The 19,199-nt window shown below is 36.1% G+C and overlaps 1 protein-coding gene across 4 annotated transcripts in view; it reads right to left on the reverse strand.

Annotated features, from left to right (window-relative positions):
• The window catches only part of CBLB (Cbl proto-oncogene B), a 138,171-nt gene that overhangs the window by 34,749 nt on the left and 84,223 nt on the right, over nucleotides 1-19,199 (reverse strand). For all 4 annotated transcript variants that reach the window (XM_072884379.1, XM_072884387.1, XM_072884371.1 and 1 more), the window contains exons 6-10: nucleotides 17,753-17,874; nucleotides 15,213-15,350; nucleotides 13,571-13,658; nucleotides 11,156-11,287; nucleotides 8,074-8,277 (exon numbers count right to left, since the gene is read on the reverse strand). In XM_072884379.1, the coding sequence (XP_072740480.1) occupies nucleotides 8,074-8,277; nucleotides 11,156-11,287; nucleotides 13,571-13,658; nucleotides 15,213-15,350; nucleotides 17,753-17,874 (684 nt within the window). The remainder of the gene's footprint in view (nucleotides 1-8,073; nucleotides 8,278-11,155; nucleotides 11,288-13,570; nucleotides 13,659-15,212; nucleotides 15,351-17,752; nucleotides 17,875-19,199) is intronic.

Below are 19,199 nucleotides of genomic sequence, written 5' to 3' on the forward strand. Positions count from 1 at the left end.
TGTTTATGCTGTTCTGTGCTTTCTCTGACAGTAGACACGAGTAGCTGGAAGACATCCACACCAAGCATCAGCCTCAGGCCGCTTGTGCACAATACCTAGTATTCTCGAAATATAACTTGCCTATAGAGGCTAACAATCTGCCATCTTCTTAAGGCAAGGATATAAAATTGCTCACAAAAATGCACCCATCTCTACGCTAAATCACTTCGATGAAAACCTTTCCCTTCTTTTCATAAGCTTTTTCTCACCAATGCTATACATCCCATAGTGATGACAGGGACGGGACTAGGAAGTTTTTTAACAAGGTAAACAAGTAAATAACATTGCCTTTCTTTACATATAGTGACTACGTTAAAGAATCTGAAAACTTCAGAAATTCAAAAGGAGATCCAGGAAAAGAATCTAGTATACTGACTCCTTACCCTATGCACTACAGCTTAGTGTAATATTCTGTCCTATACAATTGGGATTGCTACCAGATTTTCTTCAGAAATAGGAGCTACCACAGTATTACTGGATAACATTGCAAGAAAAAAATGAGACAGAGGAGTGAGGAGGTGTTGAAGAGCTAGAAGGCTGAAGTTCAATTCCATTGCCAGAATGATTTTTTTTTTTTTTGGTGTGTGATATGTAGGGTCCTACCACTTGGTCTACCTGTGTAAGCTCGGTGTCACAACTGCACATTCAATTTCAAGAGATCGAGCAACTCAAGATTCGTGCTCTTCCGAGCTAACCAAAAGCTTCCCAGTTTCTCCTTTCTATAAAGAAGTGGTCACTTGTTCATATTAAAAGGCTTGAATATAGTCCTTAAATTTTCTGTTTCCTTTAATTGGTGAATATCCCTGACCTTGACTGGAAGTCCATGAGGATAAACACATGAATGATTGTGAGGTGCTTAGCCCCTCTGAACATTATGCGAAGTTGAATAACTAAGCTAGATATGTACCTCGCAAGCTTGCCTGAGCAACTATAATTATAAAATTACTATAAAGTGAATGTCAATTCATTTTCCTTAACAGAAAGCATCTATCAGTTAAACAGCATAATAAACACTATATCATTTAATAGCATTAGTTTTCAAAGTTTAGTTATAACTCCATCAAGCATTCCTAAAAGCCAAGAGTCGTGTAATATAATATATTCAATACTTTGGCTTCAGCATCAGACAGAAAATGAATTTATTTCCCAAATAATTTTAAATAGAACCAAATAAGGAGGTGTCTCACCTCCAAAAAGATACAACTTTTTAAAATAAATGGAAGTAGTGTAGAAAGTCTCTACGTTTTACATGTACAACATACTGTGTCTCAGTCATCAGGGAATTGCTCCAGATCTAAGAAACAATCCTATATATATATATATAATAGGTGTTGGAAACAAAGAATAAGAAAAATAGGAAATACTGAAAAAAGAGTACTGAACAGGAAACATTTATTTGGAATTTAAGACATTCTAATGGTCGTACCATCGTGTTAATTAATTCGACTTCCTGAGAGGGTAACTTGACAGAGTCTCAAATGTCACACTATGTGTAGTTACGTGAATGCACAGCAAAATGAAAAACATTGTAGTGACAGCATTTTAAGAATATCCATCACTGTTTCCCTATGACAACCTTCTTACGCAGTTCTGCTCTACAGAAGCACTAGGCAAAATGATACGCTCTTCCCTCAGTGAGCCCATTGGTCTCATCCATGTGAGAGTTCTTTTCTCCTGCCATAACAACGGTCCAGCTCCACCAGAGACAGAAATAATGGAAATATTCACATTTAGAACCCACTGGGGACTTATGTTGTTTTCAGATTTATGGAAACAAGTGGCTGAAAGACGCACCTAATATGTAGTATGCAATAACAAAAACTAGAACAATATGAAAATTAATTTAAAAATTCAAGATTCTTAGAACCTGACATGGTTTTAATCCTGTTGAAACAGAAGATTAATTTATGTGATAAACTTCTGGTTCCATATATATTTGGTATTTAGCTATCTTTACCCACCATCTTCCATGAATGGTAAATCACAACTGCCAAAACAGAATGGAAATTTTTCTAAGTCTTAAGTGTGTGAAAGGACTTCAGTTTAAGCTTACATCAATGTCTTGTTTCAGAATAGCAAAATAATCTTTCAGCCCCCTGAACTACTATTGCCTACAGCCACAATACTATCAGAGGATGCTGTGGCCCCACAGATTTCAAAAAGAGAATTGATGATGGCCAACAGGTTAAAGAATAATTTATGAGGCACAAGGGGGGAAAAAAAGAAGAAAACTAAATAGCTGGTAGCAAAAGCAGTTTCTCTCCCCTACGAGGAAGCTTAATCCATGTCACTGCTTGGCGCTGAAGTGAGAGAGAATGCTTTGCTTGGAGAAACTAAAAATTATGATTCCGTGTTTAGAGCTTATGAAACTAAATAAAACAAAAAACCCAAAATATTCCGCAGCAACAAACAGGTTTTCTTCAGCATTCAGTATCAGATTTTCATCACATTCCCATTATAAAAAACCCCATATTTTTCCTGTCGACCGCCATCCAACCTGTCTAGCTGCATCATTTGATGTTTGCTGACAGCTAGGCCAAGAAGATGGCTGCACTTCATGTGGATGCCAGGGCATTAACAGATGTACATAATACCTACTCTTTTTGGCAGACCCTCTAAGGGCTAAGAGATTTAAAATTTTTCTGTTTGTCATCTACTGGAGATTTCTGTGTATTTTCTATTCATTGGAACTAAAGCAGTAATGAGAGCAGCACAGTGACAAAAAGATAAAACAAGCAAGCGATTAAGACACAAACCAATACAAATGAACTGGCAGCGACAGAAGACAGACCTTCAGCGGACAAAGGGGCTCTGCTGCAATACACACAGACCTGTGCAATAAAGCTGTAATTAAGGAAAAGAACACAGAGTCCTCTGTGACAACATGGGCTTCATCCGGTTGGCATGACTACTGCCAAGGGAAAAGCAGCTGTGACTTACTTCAAAATTGTACTGCTGAGCGGACCACACTTGATTTATTTAATCAGATGTATTTATTACTGGGATATAGTGGTATCAGTGTGCCCCTAGTGGCTGTGAATTCAATAAGGCTGCTTCTGACATTGATCGCAATTTCTAGTGAAGGTTTTTCTGATGGAAATATTATCAGTCGGGCTATTGAATTGAGAGTTTTAGCTTCAAACGCCTTTCTGCCAGATAGGCACATATGAAAAGCATGCTCTACACAAATCCTAACAAGTGACCGACTGAGGAATATTATCCTGATTGTTAATGTCCTGCTAGAGCAAACTCAGTAATTTATAAATTGCATAGTAAGACATCTAAGAAGGTCCAAACAGACCTACACCAGAAGTGGACTTTTCATTTCCAAGTAGTTCCCTGAAGTTTCTTTGTTTATAATCAGGTAAGAGTAACTCACATATTTCTTGTTTCTTGTTAGGGTAAATTGTGACCTAGACAGATTAGTATAATCTGGACTTAAAAATTTGTATGAGGATATAAAGTTACATCACTTAACACTGATGGCTGTAAACATTTTTTACATAGACAGGTTTGTTCTTTATTTGAGCTTTCCTTTGCTGACCCAAGAAAACGGATGTGAAGGAGGGAGAGGGAATTAAGGCTGTGCGAGTCAGCACCACACTGCCCAAGGGAATCAGTACAATATATATTTTAACTAAGGGAGGCACACTGCCTCCCAGCATTTACACCTCTTTCAGATACTAATAACTAAGCAGTTAAGGACTCTCTTGTTGCGTGACATGATTTTAATAAATTCCCACAAACCAGGTGTACCATTGTCCTGGTTTCAGCTGAGATAGAGTTAATTTTCTTTACAGTAGCTGGTGTGGGGCTATGTTTTGGATTTGTGCTGAAAACAGGGTTGATAATACAGAGATGTTTTAGTTGTTGCTGCACTGGTCAAGGACTTTTCAGCTTCCCATGCTCTGCCAGGTGCAGAAGAAGCTGGGAGGGGGCACAGCCAGGAGAGTTGATCCAAACTGGCCAAAGGGCTATTCCATACCATATGGCATCATGCTCAGTATATAAAGCTGGGGAAGAAGAAGGAAGGGGGGACATTCGGAGTGATGGTGTTTGTCTTTCCAAGTAACCATTACGCGTGATGGAGCCCTGCTTTCCTGGAGATGGCTGAACACCGGCCTGCCCATGGGAAGGAGTGAATGAATTCCTTGCTTTGCTTTGCTTGCGTGTGCGGCTTTTGCTTTACCTATTAAACTGTTTTTATCTCAACCCTCGAGTTTTCTTACTTTTGCTCTTCCGATTCTCTCCCCCATCCCACCAGGGGGGAGTGAGCGAGCATCTGCGTGGTGCTTAGTCGCCAGCTGGGGCTAAACCACAACAACCATTAAGAAGGAAGTGACATGTATGTATGAGTTAAGAATGTACAGCTGAAGGGAATACCTGGATACGTATTTGAAGTCTTTTTTTACATATTCCTGTATTTTACATGATGAAATTAAAAACATTACTACTACGTAAAAACGTATTACTACGTAATACATGCCTTTTGTCATTACCAGAAAAAAGTCAGTTTAATAATATGGAAGTGAGGGGGAGGAGTCAAATGAGGGGAGGAGTCAGAAACATAGTCTCCTCCCGTATTTTGAGAACCAAGGTCTTTTGTTGTGATTTGTTAAGTTTGACCTAACTTATCTGCTGGAAGAAGCCTAATTATGACAAACAGTGGCTTTCAGCTTTGGCAATTTCCTATAACTATTTTAAAGTAACAGTATGAATCAAAGTCAGGTTTTGGTGCATTCAGACAGCTAGGAAATTAATTCCAGAGAAGATGGTAACTCCCCAGACAAGGCGACTTCATCTAGTTTTAGAAGAAAGTGTTTTTAGAGAATGTTAATTCACTTAAAGCTCCTGAATATTATTTGGATCAAACAGGTTAGCACTTATGAATTCAAAATTATTTGCTCTTAACAAGAACTCCTGCACTATGCATTTTCCTTATTTTCTTTCTTTCTTTTTAAAAGAAGTGTATCAAGTTACGTCTTGTACAATGTAAAGTGACAGATAACTCTTAATTCATTGGGACAATGGAATATTAAACATTATGGAATAATAAACATAGTCTACTAGAGACTCAAATGCCCTCTTTAAAAATGAAAAAAGCCATCTTTAATATTTATCTGAGCCTGTAATCTGCACATTTTTTTAATGTGCATTTCATAATGTTGTGCTTGGCTAGCACAAACGGTATAGAGCTGAGAAAAGGAACACTTCAGGCAATAACTGCATTAGCTAATCTGATACGACGGGGCTGAAAATTTTTCAGTGATGAGACAATTCACAGAGGTTTTGGCACCACTCTTCATCTTTCTTTCATAAAGAAGTATCTGAAGACAATTTGGAAATTAAAAAAAAAAAAAAAGCAAGCTGCTTGATGAGGCAGATAAACAGACTAATTGCAGTGGATTTCTCTAAAGCCTCTGTTACAGCTGATCTGCTGCTGCAGCTGACTCATACACAACACCTAGCAAGAATGATTCATTTTTCTTAAAGTGTATCCATTTACTCATTCCATTAAATAATGAGTAAGTAGCTTTGTGATTATTCTTTTCCTTAAAGCAATTTCAAGTCTGAGGTACCTCAGGGACTTAATTCAGATACCTCTCACAGTTTATGAGTACGCTTCAGAGACAGAGTGATAAACTGCAGAATTGGTATTTTTCCAATATCCAACTTATATTCATAATTCACACAGGTACAGCAGGTGATTAAAAAATTGTTATCTTCTTTACACTTTAATGACAATTCCAAAAAGTGTTTTTCAGCTTTTCATTCTGTCAAGAAGAGCTCACTTAAAAACCCACCCAGGCCCCTTAATCAGTGATGAACCTGATTGTGTTTGCTTCTAAAATGAGCCTACTGCAACTATTCTTTGCATTATGAATATATTTCCAAGTAAAAGTCCCAAACATAGTGAAAACTGGTAGTAAAGCTTAGAAACATTTTAACACTGCCCCTCCCACAAGGCTTTCAGGACAGTAAGGATTGATTTTAATATTTTTGCAACACATCGTGAATCCCTACAGTCACTTTCATCAGGACTTCATGTCCCTGGAACTTTCCTCTGCTAGCAAGTTTAACATCCCAGCTCACAACTAGCCAGATAGGCCAACAAGAAGATTTTCTCAGTAATACCACATGGTCTAGCCAGGTGATTTGAGACAACATCAGCCCATTTGATTTTCAAGGATTAACCGCTTTATATTGAGAAAGAATATGACAATCCTTGCAATAAAATAAAAATTGAAAAATTTGTTCATTGGGATTACGAAATAACAATAGTATCAGCAGGTTGCCTGCAAGAACTAAATTATTGTCTTTGTCAATCTAACTTCCATAAACAATGGACAACAAATCAAATGACTACAACACAGCCATTATGCAGTACCATGTTCCTATTAACAGCATTAACAAGAAACAAAAGAAAAATTCAAAAAGGGTAAAATCCTACATAATGTCATAGAGGAAGAAAAGAATTTCTTCTAGCAGGCTCTGAAGAAACACTGTCTAGCAGGAAAAATAAATAATGATTAAAAGAAATAGACAAGGCTGATGAAGGCATTACTAACAAAAAGTGCATATAAATAACACAGAGGTGGTGTGGTTAAGAGCATCACTGTACACCCATTGGTAACAGTTTTAAGAAGAAAACAGCAGCTGAAAATCACCAAACGACCTGATACTTAAACATTTTCAAGTAAGGACTTCAAAAGGCTAACAAAGAATGGAAAACACTGTTCATAAACTTCAGGGCTAATTAGTAGGTTTCTTTCATTGAACAATGAAATTAATGACATAAAAATAGCAAGCACCAAAGCACTCAAGCACTTGGTAGATACTGAAAACAAGACTTCTTATAGTAAAGCCTATTGTTCCTTCTTTTGATAAAAGCATAATGCATTTTTGCCTTATCATGGAAGTGTGTAATAAAAGCCTATCAGTTCAAGGCTATCTCACAGAGGTCAGCCTGCAGACTGCAATTTAAGTCCAGGCAGGAAGGATAAACTGTTCCCAAGAGTAGGCCATGTTGTATTACATACACAACACAAGAATGATTCATATGACTTAAGAGGTTAGGAAGGATATCAGAAGTATGTATATTAACTGACAGATACTCTCTGATACCTTTTTTTTTTTTTAAACCAAATACAACGATAAGTAAATGGAAGGGTAAGACGTTACAGAATTAATTTCAAGGCAACTATTCAATCTAGATGACCTTTGTAAAAGGTAGAATATAGAAAATGCACTGTAAAATTCAGTGTTGCATGGCCTATGACAATATCTATTCCAGGCTAAAATATAGTAGTGAAAACTACCAACATAAAATAAACTTTTGTTAATGATAGTGCTTATTTATCAGAGATAAAATCTCCTGTGACGAAAGAAAGATCCCAGAATTTAACATAGAGCACTTTCAGGACAAAAAACATCCCAAAACACAAAGTCACTATGAATAATCTCAGATACGCTTTTCCTGCTAACAGTACCTAATACTAAAAATACAGAAAAAAATATAGACAATTCACATGAAACATGATTAAAAGCTACTTGTGTGCCATACGAATTGGGTTCCACGTCACCTTTACAAAGCAATAATATTTATAACCTATTCAGAAACTCAAGTTTACTGCTAAAACATTCTGTGTGCATGTACACACACATGTGCAGAAAACTAATAATATCTTCTGTATATATGAAATTTTTTGCTCCTTACAAATAAAAGTTCAGGAAATTGTTCATACAGCATATTTTGGGTAAGAGTCTCAGCTGGTGCAAACTCATGCTTCCTCCATTATAAACAGAGTTAACTCTGTTCCTATTAGCTGAGAATCTGGAATTTTTTATTTTCTCCTATTCAACTTCAGTAGTATTGCTGCAATATTGATGCATTTTTGTTCTTTCAACCTGAGAACTGTTCAGTGAGTTGCTGAAATCTAGACCATAAAGTGCAACCTCTCACTCTTTAAAGTTACAGGCAGCTTCATTTTCAAACGTATAGCTTCATCGGTTGTACAGTATTTGAAAATTTACCTTTCGGACTGAAGCCAAACGATTCATCATTAAAGACTCTTCTCTATCATCATCGTCATCCAAGTCCAACATGGGCATACTAAAGCTATCAATAATACTGCAGCACCTGGAGTTTTCATCCCTTGGATCAAAGGGATCCACAATGATTGGTTCAGTTCCTTTGATTTCACAGCGGCAGAAAGGACAGCCTTGGCCATCAGATTCCTACAGCAGCACCAAAAAGTACATGTTTTTAAAAATAAAACATAGAAGCAATTTAAAAAGTAGGTCTTATATCTTTCTACACAAAAATGCCCTTAACAAGTCTCTAAGAGCTTGTAAAGAAGCACTGAAGTAAACAGATTCATAGATATTTAACTATAGTAAATGGTAAAATGACTGCACTTTTAAAGCTGTGTCTCTTCAAAATATTAAGCTTCACTTTAAAATAACTGATCAAAATGCAACCATTATCTCTACAAAGCACCAAAATTGTAATTGTCTTAGTATTACAGGTCAGGAAGTAACACCTTGCTTTTTAGGATTACAATTTTCCTATTTCTTCAGAGGAAAGAAGGCGAGGTGTGTAGACAGAGATAATACATTTTATTATATTTCTTTTATATTAAATATGAAGTATTTTTTTCATTTTAAGTTAGAAAATGCAGATGAGCTTTAGGGCATTCAGCTCTTATTCTCTGAAGAACGTATATACAGTCCATCATGGCTGCAACATTACCATCATTCAATGATATGCATACAGAGCATCTAAAGCTACAAACATCTTTTGACATGTTTAAGTAACAAACCAGGACCTTACTACATTTTCAATAAATTATATAAAACAAGGAACTATTTTCACATGTTATCAGAAACAAGAATTACTTGCATTTTAATTTCTAAGTGGTATAATGTGTTAAATTATTTTCAAGCAGCCGTATTTCCATTCTTTTTACTCATTTCAGAAATATTTTTTTCCTCTGAAAACTGAGAGAGTAGATATGGTGAACACAGCATATATGCCCATATGCTTTTAGAATCAAGTTCATTCAATCGTAGTTTTTAGACAAGAACAGATTTCTGTGGAAGGAAATGACATTTTATTCCTGTTGCATAATACAAAAAGGAAGCAGTTAAACCAAATCTTATTTGAGAGACTGATCTCCATAAAGGTGAACAATTCTGAATCATCCTTAGTATTCTATCCAGATCTGATGTTGCTTACTCAATTTTTTTCTGCTTAGTGAAAACATCTGTATTGGACCTCTTGAGGCATGTCTAATGAGCCATTATGCTGCCAATTAAACACTAGCCCACCAGAAGCCCGCAACAGCTGACGCTGTTACAGTGTAATATTCCCTCACTGCCTCACTAATTATAAAAAAGTTAAATTTGTAATGAAGTCCGAAATGTACCTGGCCGATTAAAGCTGGTTGCAATGTTCTGATGAAGAAGCCTGATGTTTTCAAACGTGTCAGTTCTCTGAGCCTAAAATGCTTTGTTGTCCTCTTCCTGAACCCCTAGCCATTGGCCAAAGTACTGAGAACCTTAGCTTCTCCCATGCTATGAGACACCCGGCAATCAAAAGTACAAAGATTTCAGTCCTTTTGCTTAGTCCTTTCAGCTAACCAAAAAAAAAAAAAAAAAGGCTACAGACCTCAGAATTTCAGAATTTTTTTAAGTCAAAGATTAACATAGTCAGATCTCTATGTTTGTCATTCAGAATGAAACTGGTAAGAACAGAGAAATGGTACTCCTGAAATGAGAAATATTGTTCCAGCTCAGCAGCTGCTTAGTAGTGAAATAAATATTCTTATTTGGGTACGTCTAAAATGGAATTTTCTCAGAATTTCTGATCTGTGGGCAATTTGAAAGATTTGTGTTTGGAGCATCAAAACTCAAATTTCAGAAAGAACACAAAATTGGAAACAGAGAATACTCCTTTTTCAGCAAGCTTTATTGCTAATGGAAGAAAAACTCAGGTGATAGTTCTGAGACATCGTGTTGGCTTGCCAATTATGATTTCTTAATTAGGAATTTGGAAAGAAAAACTGTAGTACTTCAAGTCATATCTCAAACACGAGAATGAAAACTCATTAACTGACATGAACTCATTCAAAAACAGGTCAAAAATTGACTACAGTCAAGGATTCTTTTTACTCTTCTCACTACATTTGTAACCAAAGACTGGTGCCTAACTGTGGAACAGAGTCCTGCCTGAGAATGAGATGACCCTTACTTCTCCCCACAAAATATAGATAAGAGAGAAGAAAGGGGCAGGGAGAAGGCAGAATGGATTCAGTTTGAGAAGCACCTATTAGGGGAAAGTCTGAAGTTGTAAAGAGGAATGACCTCTGCTTTTTATTTTAATTTTGAAGTCAAATGCTTGTTAACTGAGCTGAACTAAAGGTACCAGTCCTCTCTTTTCCCACAGACTGGTATGTCCATGAGCAAGATAGACAGAACACACCAACCTGAGTCACCAGGATGACTCTGTGTTTTTTGGGGATATTCTGTAAGTGACATTGAGAGATCACAGTCTCCCTTCCATTCAATCTCTTATCCCAACAACCGTCTAAAGCTGGGTGGTTTAGTGCTTTACATATTATTAACATGAAACACAAGAATCCTAAGTTTATTTTTCCGCAGGCCATTTAATGATTTGTACTACTGATTGAATCCTCCTCTCACCAAAGACATCCTGTCTCCTTATAAAATGCTGTCTAGTGAGTTATCCACTCCCAGCTGCTACCTGTCCTCTTCATGCCTTTTGAATACATCATGAAGTGACCCAGGTGGCTGAACTGGCACCAAATGCCCAGCTTTCACTGTCTGAGTAGATACTGCACACAGGAAATAGTTTCCACTTAGTAGCAGTCAGCAAATGGCCCTGGAAAGCCTACAAGTCCAGATTTTAATGACTCCTGGAACTTTGTTTTTCACAGATTTTGGTCCACAAAATGAAAACGTTTATCATTTTAAATATATATGTCCTTGAACCCTCTTACTGAGTACCTGGAAAAGTAAACATTTACCCACACTGTAAACAGGGATGTAACAGAGAAATCCATCCTCTTCTCCACTAACTGAACTATGACAGTACCTGCCACGCTGTAAGACAAGAAGTGCACATAAGGTGTCCACAAGGCTCTATTTTCACATCCTTGTCATTCTCTGCACATATTTTACACAGTTGAAAAGTGGAACCCATTTCACAGTACAGTTCATACTGCTCCTGTAACAAAAGAAAGTCAAGTGATTATTTCTTTACTGTGATTTGTTCTCAAAGAATATACTCAAGCACCAGTACTGACAAACATTTCTCCGAGTCCCCTGTTTTCCAACACGTTTCACTTATTAGTCAAGGAAACTACTGCTACTGATCTATTTAAAAGCCACACTAAGATTACTGAAACAGCTTGCTTTTTTGCTTCTTCAAACCTATGATATACTACAATACATGCTACAAAAAAAAGTTTAGAATATCTGTGCCTATTAGATTTTCTACAGATTTCTCACATGTAACTACTATGCAAGGCATACATCCTGCTTTTCCCTGGTTGCAGTTAAGAGGAAGATAATGAATACATGGTTGTAAGCAAGAAATTAAGTGATGAATGGGAACAAAATTGGGATTTCCTTTTCTTGGTATGAGTTTAGGACTAATAAAAGTTATTGGATTGAAAACTGAAAAGCAAGAGGGCTTTCCACCTACAGCAAAGATGTAGTATTGTAGTATGGTTAACTGAAGTAAACAGCCCTTGTGAAGGAAGTATGGCAAGAATATCCCCCAGGATAACATGGCAAGAGTCATGCACAGATCATTCAGTACTTTGTATCCTTAAAAGACTGACAGGAAGGTATAACAACACCTTCAGGAGGAATAAATAATAGATAAAACTTGAGTCCAGAACAGTTTTCTAGAATTAGGTATTGTGGGGGAACTGGCAATCAAATGCACTTCTGTAGAAATAAAGCTTTTTTAGTCTTGAAAAAAACAAATTTTGAAAGCCTAAAATAAGTAGAATCCAGGTCACAGGAAAATAGGCAGCTACTGCTGAGTAAAGGGAGGAGAGGTGAGGCTAAGAAAAAGAGAACATAAATGAGACAGCTCGTATCTGCAGCTGTAGTCAGTATATACTGAAGATGCTTATGGTGGAGGTATCGCAAAGAATCCATCTGCAACAATCTAGCCCTGCAGCCACTTTTATACCATCTTTTCATAGTTTAAGCAGCTCTAGTGACAGCTTTAAACTACTGCAGTTATATATTATTTAAGGCAGCATTCACATAGTTCAGATTCTGTTGAATTACCATCAGAACTAACTAATGGTGTCCTCATAACAAGTTCAGAAGCAACTGGATTCATTCAGTTAATTCAAAATACAACATGATTGGCTTGTGAAGAACAAGGTAATCACTGATAATGACTAAGCTGCTTTTCCTTTCCTTGAGGAAAAGAAAGGATATGGGGCTAGAAAACCATTCCATGCAACACAAATATCTGATATCTCTGCAATACGCTTTCATTACTAGGGAATTTCTTCAGGTAATTGTTTTTAGGAATTCTCTTACTTAGGAAACATATTTTCATAATGGTATTCCTGATAATACCATAGATGCTAATGAATACTTCTTTTCTAAAATATTTCTGGAGGTGGAATGCACATAGAGCACTCAGAATTACAAAAGACTCAGCAGGTCATCCAGTCTGCTCTGAAGAAATGGAAGACCATCTGAAACACTATGGCTTGTATCTAGTCTGATGTCTTTCCTTGAACATATGCTCAAGTCTTTCAGATGCTTTTCTCAGGAAAAATGCTCCACACAGTATACCTTAACCTTTTAGTGTTACTTTCAGCATTTGTCTTGTGGTGGCTACTTTCTGTTACTTGAGTATCAAACACCTGCACGTTAGTTTATCACATCAACACTTAACAAGACTACAAGCATATCCAGATATTCTAATTTTCTCTGCAAAGTGACTCCCTTTAGGCACTTAATTATTTCTGTTGCTTTTCCCTGATCTCTCTTTTAATTTGCACAATAGACAAAGAAGAAAGGAGAGAGACACTGAAACCGGTATCTTTGTGATGTACGAACTATACTTTTCCTCCTGGACCTGTCAACAAACTGTACCATTCCTATTCAGGCTTCAAAACTATAATTTGATCTTGATTTTATTTCTCTATTCCCATCTGCTATTAGCAAGGAAACACCAAGCGACATAAACCTGTAACATAAATATCAGAAAAATCTTTAATAACCCATAACACAATTCTCACTTGGAAGAGGCTTAGAATAAACAAAACTTTCCAAGACATGCTGTCTGCATCACCATCAGCTCTAGAGTTTAAAGGATTATTATCCTGTTCTTCATCTAAGCCCTTCTATCAACAACATATTTTCACTCTTATGAATTTATTTCTCACATTTTAATAAAAGCTTATTATCACTGCTAGATGAGATTCTAAGGAAAGTGAAGATTACAAAATAACTGACAAACTCTGCAACATACCTGTGTGACTTTTATGTGATCATGTGGTGTGGGTTCACATAATCCTGTCAAATCAGGGTTGTAACTTCGTCCATCTGGGAACAGATAGCTGCATCACAAGAAGATTGTTATAAATATGCACTTTTCTTTAGCTTTATTAGTTATATAATACCTATGAAATTTCAAAGGGGCAGAATAAATTACAGTAGACATTAACTAAAGTGAGTCATCGTTCCTCAGCCATCTTTCTTATCTTTTGGCTGCAACTGAATTGCTACATATGTATTTTGACACATGCTCAAGTCTATTTATAAAAGCACAGGAAAGATTTTAACATCACATGCATAGCTACCACCACAATGGATCTGAGCTTTGATTAGCAGAAAACTTTCTGGGCGTAGCTCAACAGAATATTGTTGTAGACCTTCATTTCACAGTGAGTTTATACTTGTATATGTTCCTAGTGATCTCTCCACTGCGAACATCATGCTCGGTGACTCTATAGACTATTTCAAGTAATAGAGCGGAACAGAAAGTAACACAGATTTGTGTATATCTATGCGTATTATGTTATATATAATATTATATATATGTCATATTATTATATATGTGTATATCTGTGTATATTACGACAAGAATCTACACTGAGAATCCAAGATGCAGACTGGACTTGAAGCAAGAACCGATGGGGGCATTTCAATCCTGTGGGAAATTAATAATGGGTTAAATGATATTACAGAGACCCTAAGTTGTTCTATATTCAGATTTATGTTACCTCTAACTTGGAAACAGGTTCTTGAAAGTCATGTTGTTAAGTCACGCTATGAGAAATTCAGATTTACATAGGGTACAAAAACTTCACTCTGCATTAAATATTCTCAGCTCTAGTTTTTGTTTGTTCAGTTTTTGTCAAGTAGAAACACTACCATTATAAGTGGGGTTTTTTTATTACAGGTATGAAATCATCACACCTGGAAAACAATTACTGGACTATGCAGGACTGAGAAAAATTGCAAGACTGTAAAGGGTTTCTCAATCTTTTTTTGAGGATTGGTCAATTTTCCTGTTTGGTTTTTTTTTCATTATGATCATGTGGATATATCAAAACGTGTATCCCAGTGAAAACATTCTGACACCAAAAACTTGTCTGTTACTTCAGCCAACCTAGTAAAAATGTACTACTTCTCCCTATAAACTTAGATTCTTTTATAATTATAAATCTTTTCAGTAAACTATTAGAACCTGGAAAATGTTCTGGCTGCACAATATATAAAAAAGCAATTACACAGCTTTCAAATCATTGTCCAGAGTTAGACACATGGGTAACTGGCAGTAGTAATTGTTCAATAAACTTAAGTGCATTTGAGACTCTTGGGGGGGTGGGGGGAATGGAGGAATCAATGTGACAGCTGCCTGATTTTATTTTCTCCTGGAATTTATCTGCTATGAGATATGGCTTTGGTTAACTTTGGTTAATAAAATTACCTGGAAACAAGTGTTTTTCAAATTAATAAAAGGGATGGTCCTTAAACTCCGAAGGAATGCTAAACACCTAATCCAGGTTCTCCATTTTAAAGATCTTTAATAACTACCCATATAAGCATTAGAAGAACAAGGAAATCAGGATTTCATACCTATGGTGACTGTACGAATTTGTACTTACAATCCTTCCCGGCTGCCATCAATCAAAGCTTGAAACAGAGGTTTATTGTGAGGTATGGTCTGCAATATGTTCCCATCACCGGTGACATATCCAATGGCCCACTGTCCCAAGCGAGTGCAACTCAGTCTGAAAATGTAGCTTGATAAAAACAGGATGAATAAAAAGTCAGTGTTAATCAGAGTTCAGCAAAACAAGTGAAGAGAGCAAGGATGGTCTCTGGTTAAGACACTGAATTAGGTCTCTGAAGATTTGGGTCAGATTCCCAATTCTGCTACATGTTCTTTGTATAACCTTAAATAAACCTGCATCTTTTACGCTGTCAGTTCCTCATGGGCAGAAATAAGGTAACAGTAGCACCCTAGCCCCAACTTTTCATTTGCTTGCTTTTTAGTTCTCAAAGTGAAAGCTGCAGTCATTCACTGTGAATAGTCCTATTATGTACACTTAGACATGCTCATAAACCTTTTCAAGAACAGTGTATTATATTATCAAGTCTCCATAGCTACAACATATACCTTTTGCGCATAGACAGACCAATAACCTGAATGGATGAAAGGGGAAATATAAAACATCTTTAGATGCAACAGAAATGTGAATGATGAATAATAAAAACTGCTCTGCTAGCAATGTTAATTTTGTGTGTACCAGAGGAGGGGAACAGGACAGAAGAAATATCACTTCTACTTCAGAAAATACCAGATAATACCAACCCAACTGGACTTAAATTTAAATACTTCTGTGTGTTACAGGTGATAGCTAGGAGTATACATAATGTAGAGAGAGAGCACAGTAGGAGGAAAATGAGGATTACAGGCAATAGTATCGGGCATGTTTAGTTCTTCTTACTAAAAACTCTAGTCCCTTTCATGTCAGACACCATCTCATATGCAAAAACCTCATCCAGAAAAGCACCCCACAGTGAAATACCACAAACTCAATTTTGTATTATAGAGCAGCTTTTCTTAATTATACATCAATATTTTATTTCCTTCCAAACTGTTTAAAAGGAGAAATCTTAGCCTCCCTAAAGTTTGGCATAGCTCTTACAACCTTCAATAGAGCCAACATTACATGAAGTACTAACTATTCATTTGAACAGAATCTTGTAATTTTGTGGGTGTTTTAGACAGATTAAAGAAGCAATTTCACTTCATATCTCCTCTTTCACACTCCAGCATTTCACCTAAGCAATTCAGAAAGTAATTTGCTGATATGCAATAGAAAGTCATCTTAAACTAACTCTCTATTTACAAGGAACATAAAGGCAACTTTGCATAACTTCTCTATTGCTTCTCTTTTATAATCACAGAAACAGAATCAATGATAGAGAAAATACTAAGTATAGCAACCACTCTCAAAATCAACCTAGTTATCTGACTTCTGTAGTAGTGTTCATGAGTGCCAAGCTAAAAATCAGTGTTATTCTACTGGAACCTCAAGATTCTTGTATATATGCACTTGACCAGTCAGGTAACCTAACAAGACACAGTACATTGTTTGCTAAAAATGAAAAGAAACCAAGTACAGAATATGGGTATAACTGTTGCTAGACTTCCCTAACAAGTTTCAAAATGATGCACTTTTAACTATGTATACATGTGATCCTGCAGCAAAGTTAGACAACTAGACATTAGGGAAAAAAGCTTCATAATTGAAAGGTAAAACTAGCAAAATAAAAGTTAACTAATATAGGATTAAATCCATTAATGAATTTTTATTTCTTCAATCTGAGTGAAGAAAAAAATAGGACAACAGAAGTGGCATAAATGGTAAAAGTTCAGTTTGAATAATTCAGTATGTATAGCACCACATAGAAATTATTTAAATACTCTACACGTCATGATACTTAATCTGACAGATTCCTTTTCTAGGTGCAGAGTTTGTGATATAGAATCATTACTGGCAAAGAAAAAAATACATGAACATAAAAGGAACACATAAGCACTGATTAAACTCATAATTTAAGTGTGCTGCCATGAAAGATGTTAAGATTATTTTTATCCTACTATTAAGCAACAATTCAATGCAAATTTTGAAAAGCAAATTATATTTTCAAATATGCTTTTCACAAATGCATTGCTTGTTATACCTAATTCAGAAGAAGAAAGGAAAAGCAATGTAATTTCAATGTTTTTCTGTTTGTTTGTACTTATTTAGACTTTTGTGTGCTAATACAATATTTTTTTGCTTCATAGCACTGTAGAAGAATTATGGCATAAAAAACAGATAATGGTTACAAAATTCCTATGTCTTAAAATCTAAAAGGTCAGCATTTTTTTAATGTGAAGTTCTGAGCTTTAGTATTAAACTATTTTTAAAAATACATTTTTATATAAATAAAATAACAAGTATAAAAAAAATACTACTGCTTCTCTGATTCACTGTTATATAAAAAAAAAAAAAAAAGGCCAAAAATTCACTCCTTCAATATTGCAGTGAGTGTAAGTATCATGCAATATAGAAGTATGAACCTAGAATAATTATGTAGCTTCTGAGACAGCAAGTTTATTTGGAAAGCAATAATCAGCAAAACCTCTCACCTCCCAGGCTTAGTGCTGTATTTTTGCAACCTTGCTTTCACTTCATCATATGTCAGGAATGCCATATATCCAGGATGCGTAACAGCTAAGAAGTTCCAATTCCTTAAGATTGAACCCCACGGCTAAGAAGAGAAGACAAACAATTAAACAGATGCAGCCAGGTAGTTACATACCTCTAATAAAACTCAAGTCAACTTGTCAGAGACCTACAGTGTTTTAGCTTCAGCTGAAAAATACGCACTTTTGGTTAAGGTCTAAATAGTACAAAAGACTGTCCTATACACCCAGCTTTGCTACAAGGGTTCCTTCAAAAGAATTACTCCAAGAACATCAAGTGTACATTTTTGGATAAAGATTTTGAAGATCTTGAATTTAAGGGATGACTCATTTGTAGCTACATAAAATATTAAACATCAAGTTTAGTTAGAACCTGGAGAGTATGGCTCCATGATGGTTCAATAAAAACACAATTAAGCCTATTCTTGAGACGTCCTGAGGCACTTTCGTAGTTAGTGATAAATAACACTAACAAACAAAGCCTAATAAAGCCACTGATTTGAGCTGTCATTCCTTTTCCTGTTCTCTACTTCTTGATTTCTTCAGTTACCATAATGGTATTACAACCAGAAAACAAAAATATTGACAACACTTCATCACAGTCTTTGCTGACCTGAATAGCAAATGCTTCAGAAAACTCAGTGAAACATGCCTGATACGCTATCACTTCGAAGAATACAGAACAGTCCTTTATTGTAAGTGAAGGATGATTTTAAAGTAGTGGATTAATACAAATATATTAAGTGTTCATTGCCAGCATTTGGAGAGCCAAGAAACTGCCTCTGAATGGTTTGGAGATTTTTTTTATGTATTTGTCAAAAGATCAAGGCAGGTGAAATGAAGCAACACAAGAGAAGAGGCTTGTATTCTTGTGTGCCCTGCAAATTCCCTTTAAAAGGACTTCTAAGGGCTAGTAAGGCAGAGATGAAACGCCTGTGTGACACACTTGAGCAGAGTATCCTAACAGTTCTGCTTGAGATTACGATACATTTCCCAGGCAAACCCTAACCACTACTTAAACACGGATGAACAGGTGTTTTATTTTAAAATTAATACCTCTTCAAATCAGACACGTGAAATAGAACAGTAAGGTTTCAGCAGAGAGGCCGTAAGAAACATCAAGTGTTCAAATTTGTACAAAAGAAAGGAGAATAAAAAAATCAGTCCTAGATGCAACACCACATCTTGCCAGCTCCTCTCTGCACCCTCACCAAAGATGGATGCCAGGAGGCTCCATCACATGAAAAATTTTAGTTGCCCTAACTAGAGAAAAAAGGGAGTTGACTTTTCCTCTTTCACCACACCAACACCGACACTTCCTTCACAAAAACACAATGTTCTTTCTCCTGTTTTGTTACTCAAGTGCACGCATGTAAATCAAAAAGGATGA

The sequence above is a fragment of the Ciconia boyciana genome, chromosome 1 (genome assembly GCF_034638445.1).
Source record: "Ciconia boyciana chromosome 1, ASM3463844v1, whole genome shotgun sequence".
NCBI classification, from domain to species: Eukaryota; Metazoa; Chordata; class Aves; order Ciconiiformes; family Ciconiidae; genus Ciconia; species Ciconia boyciana.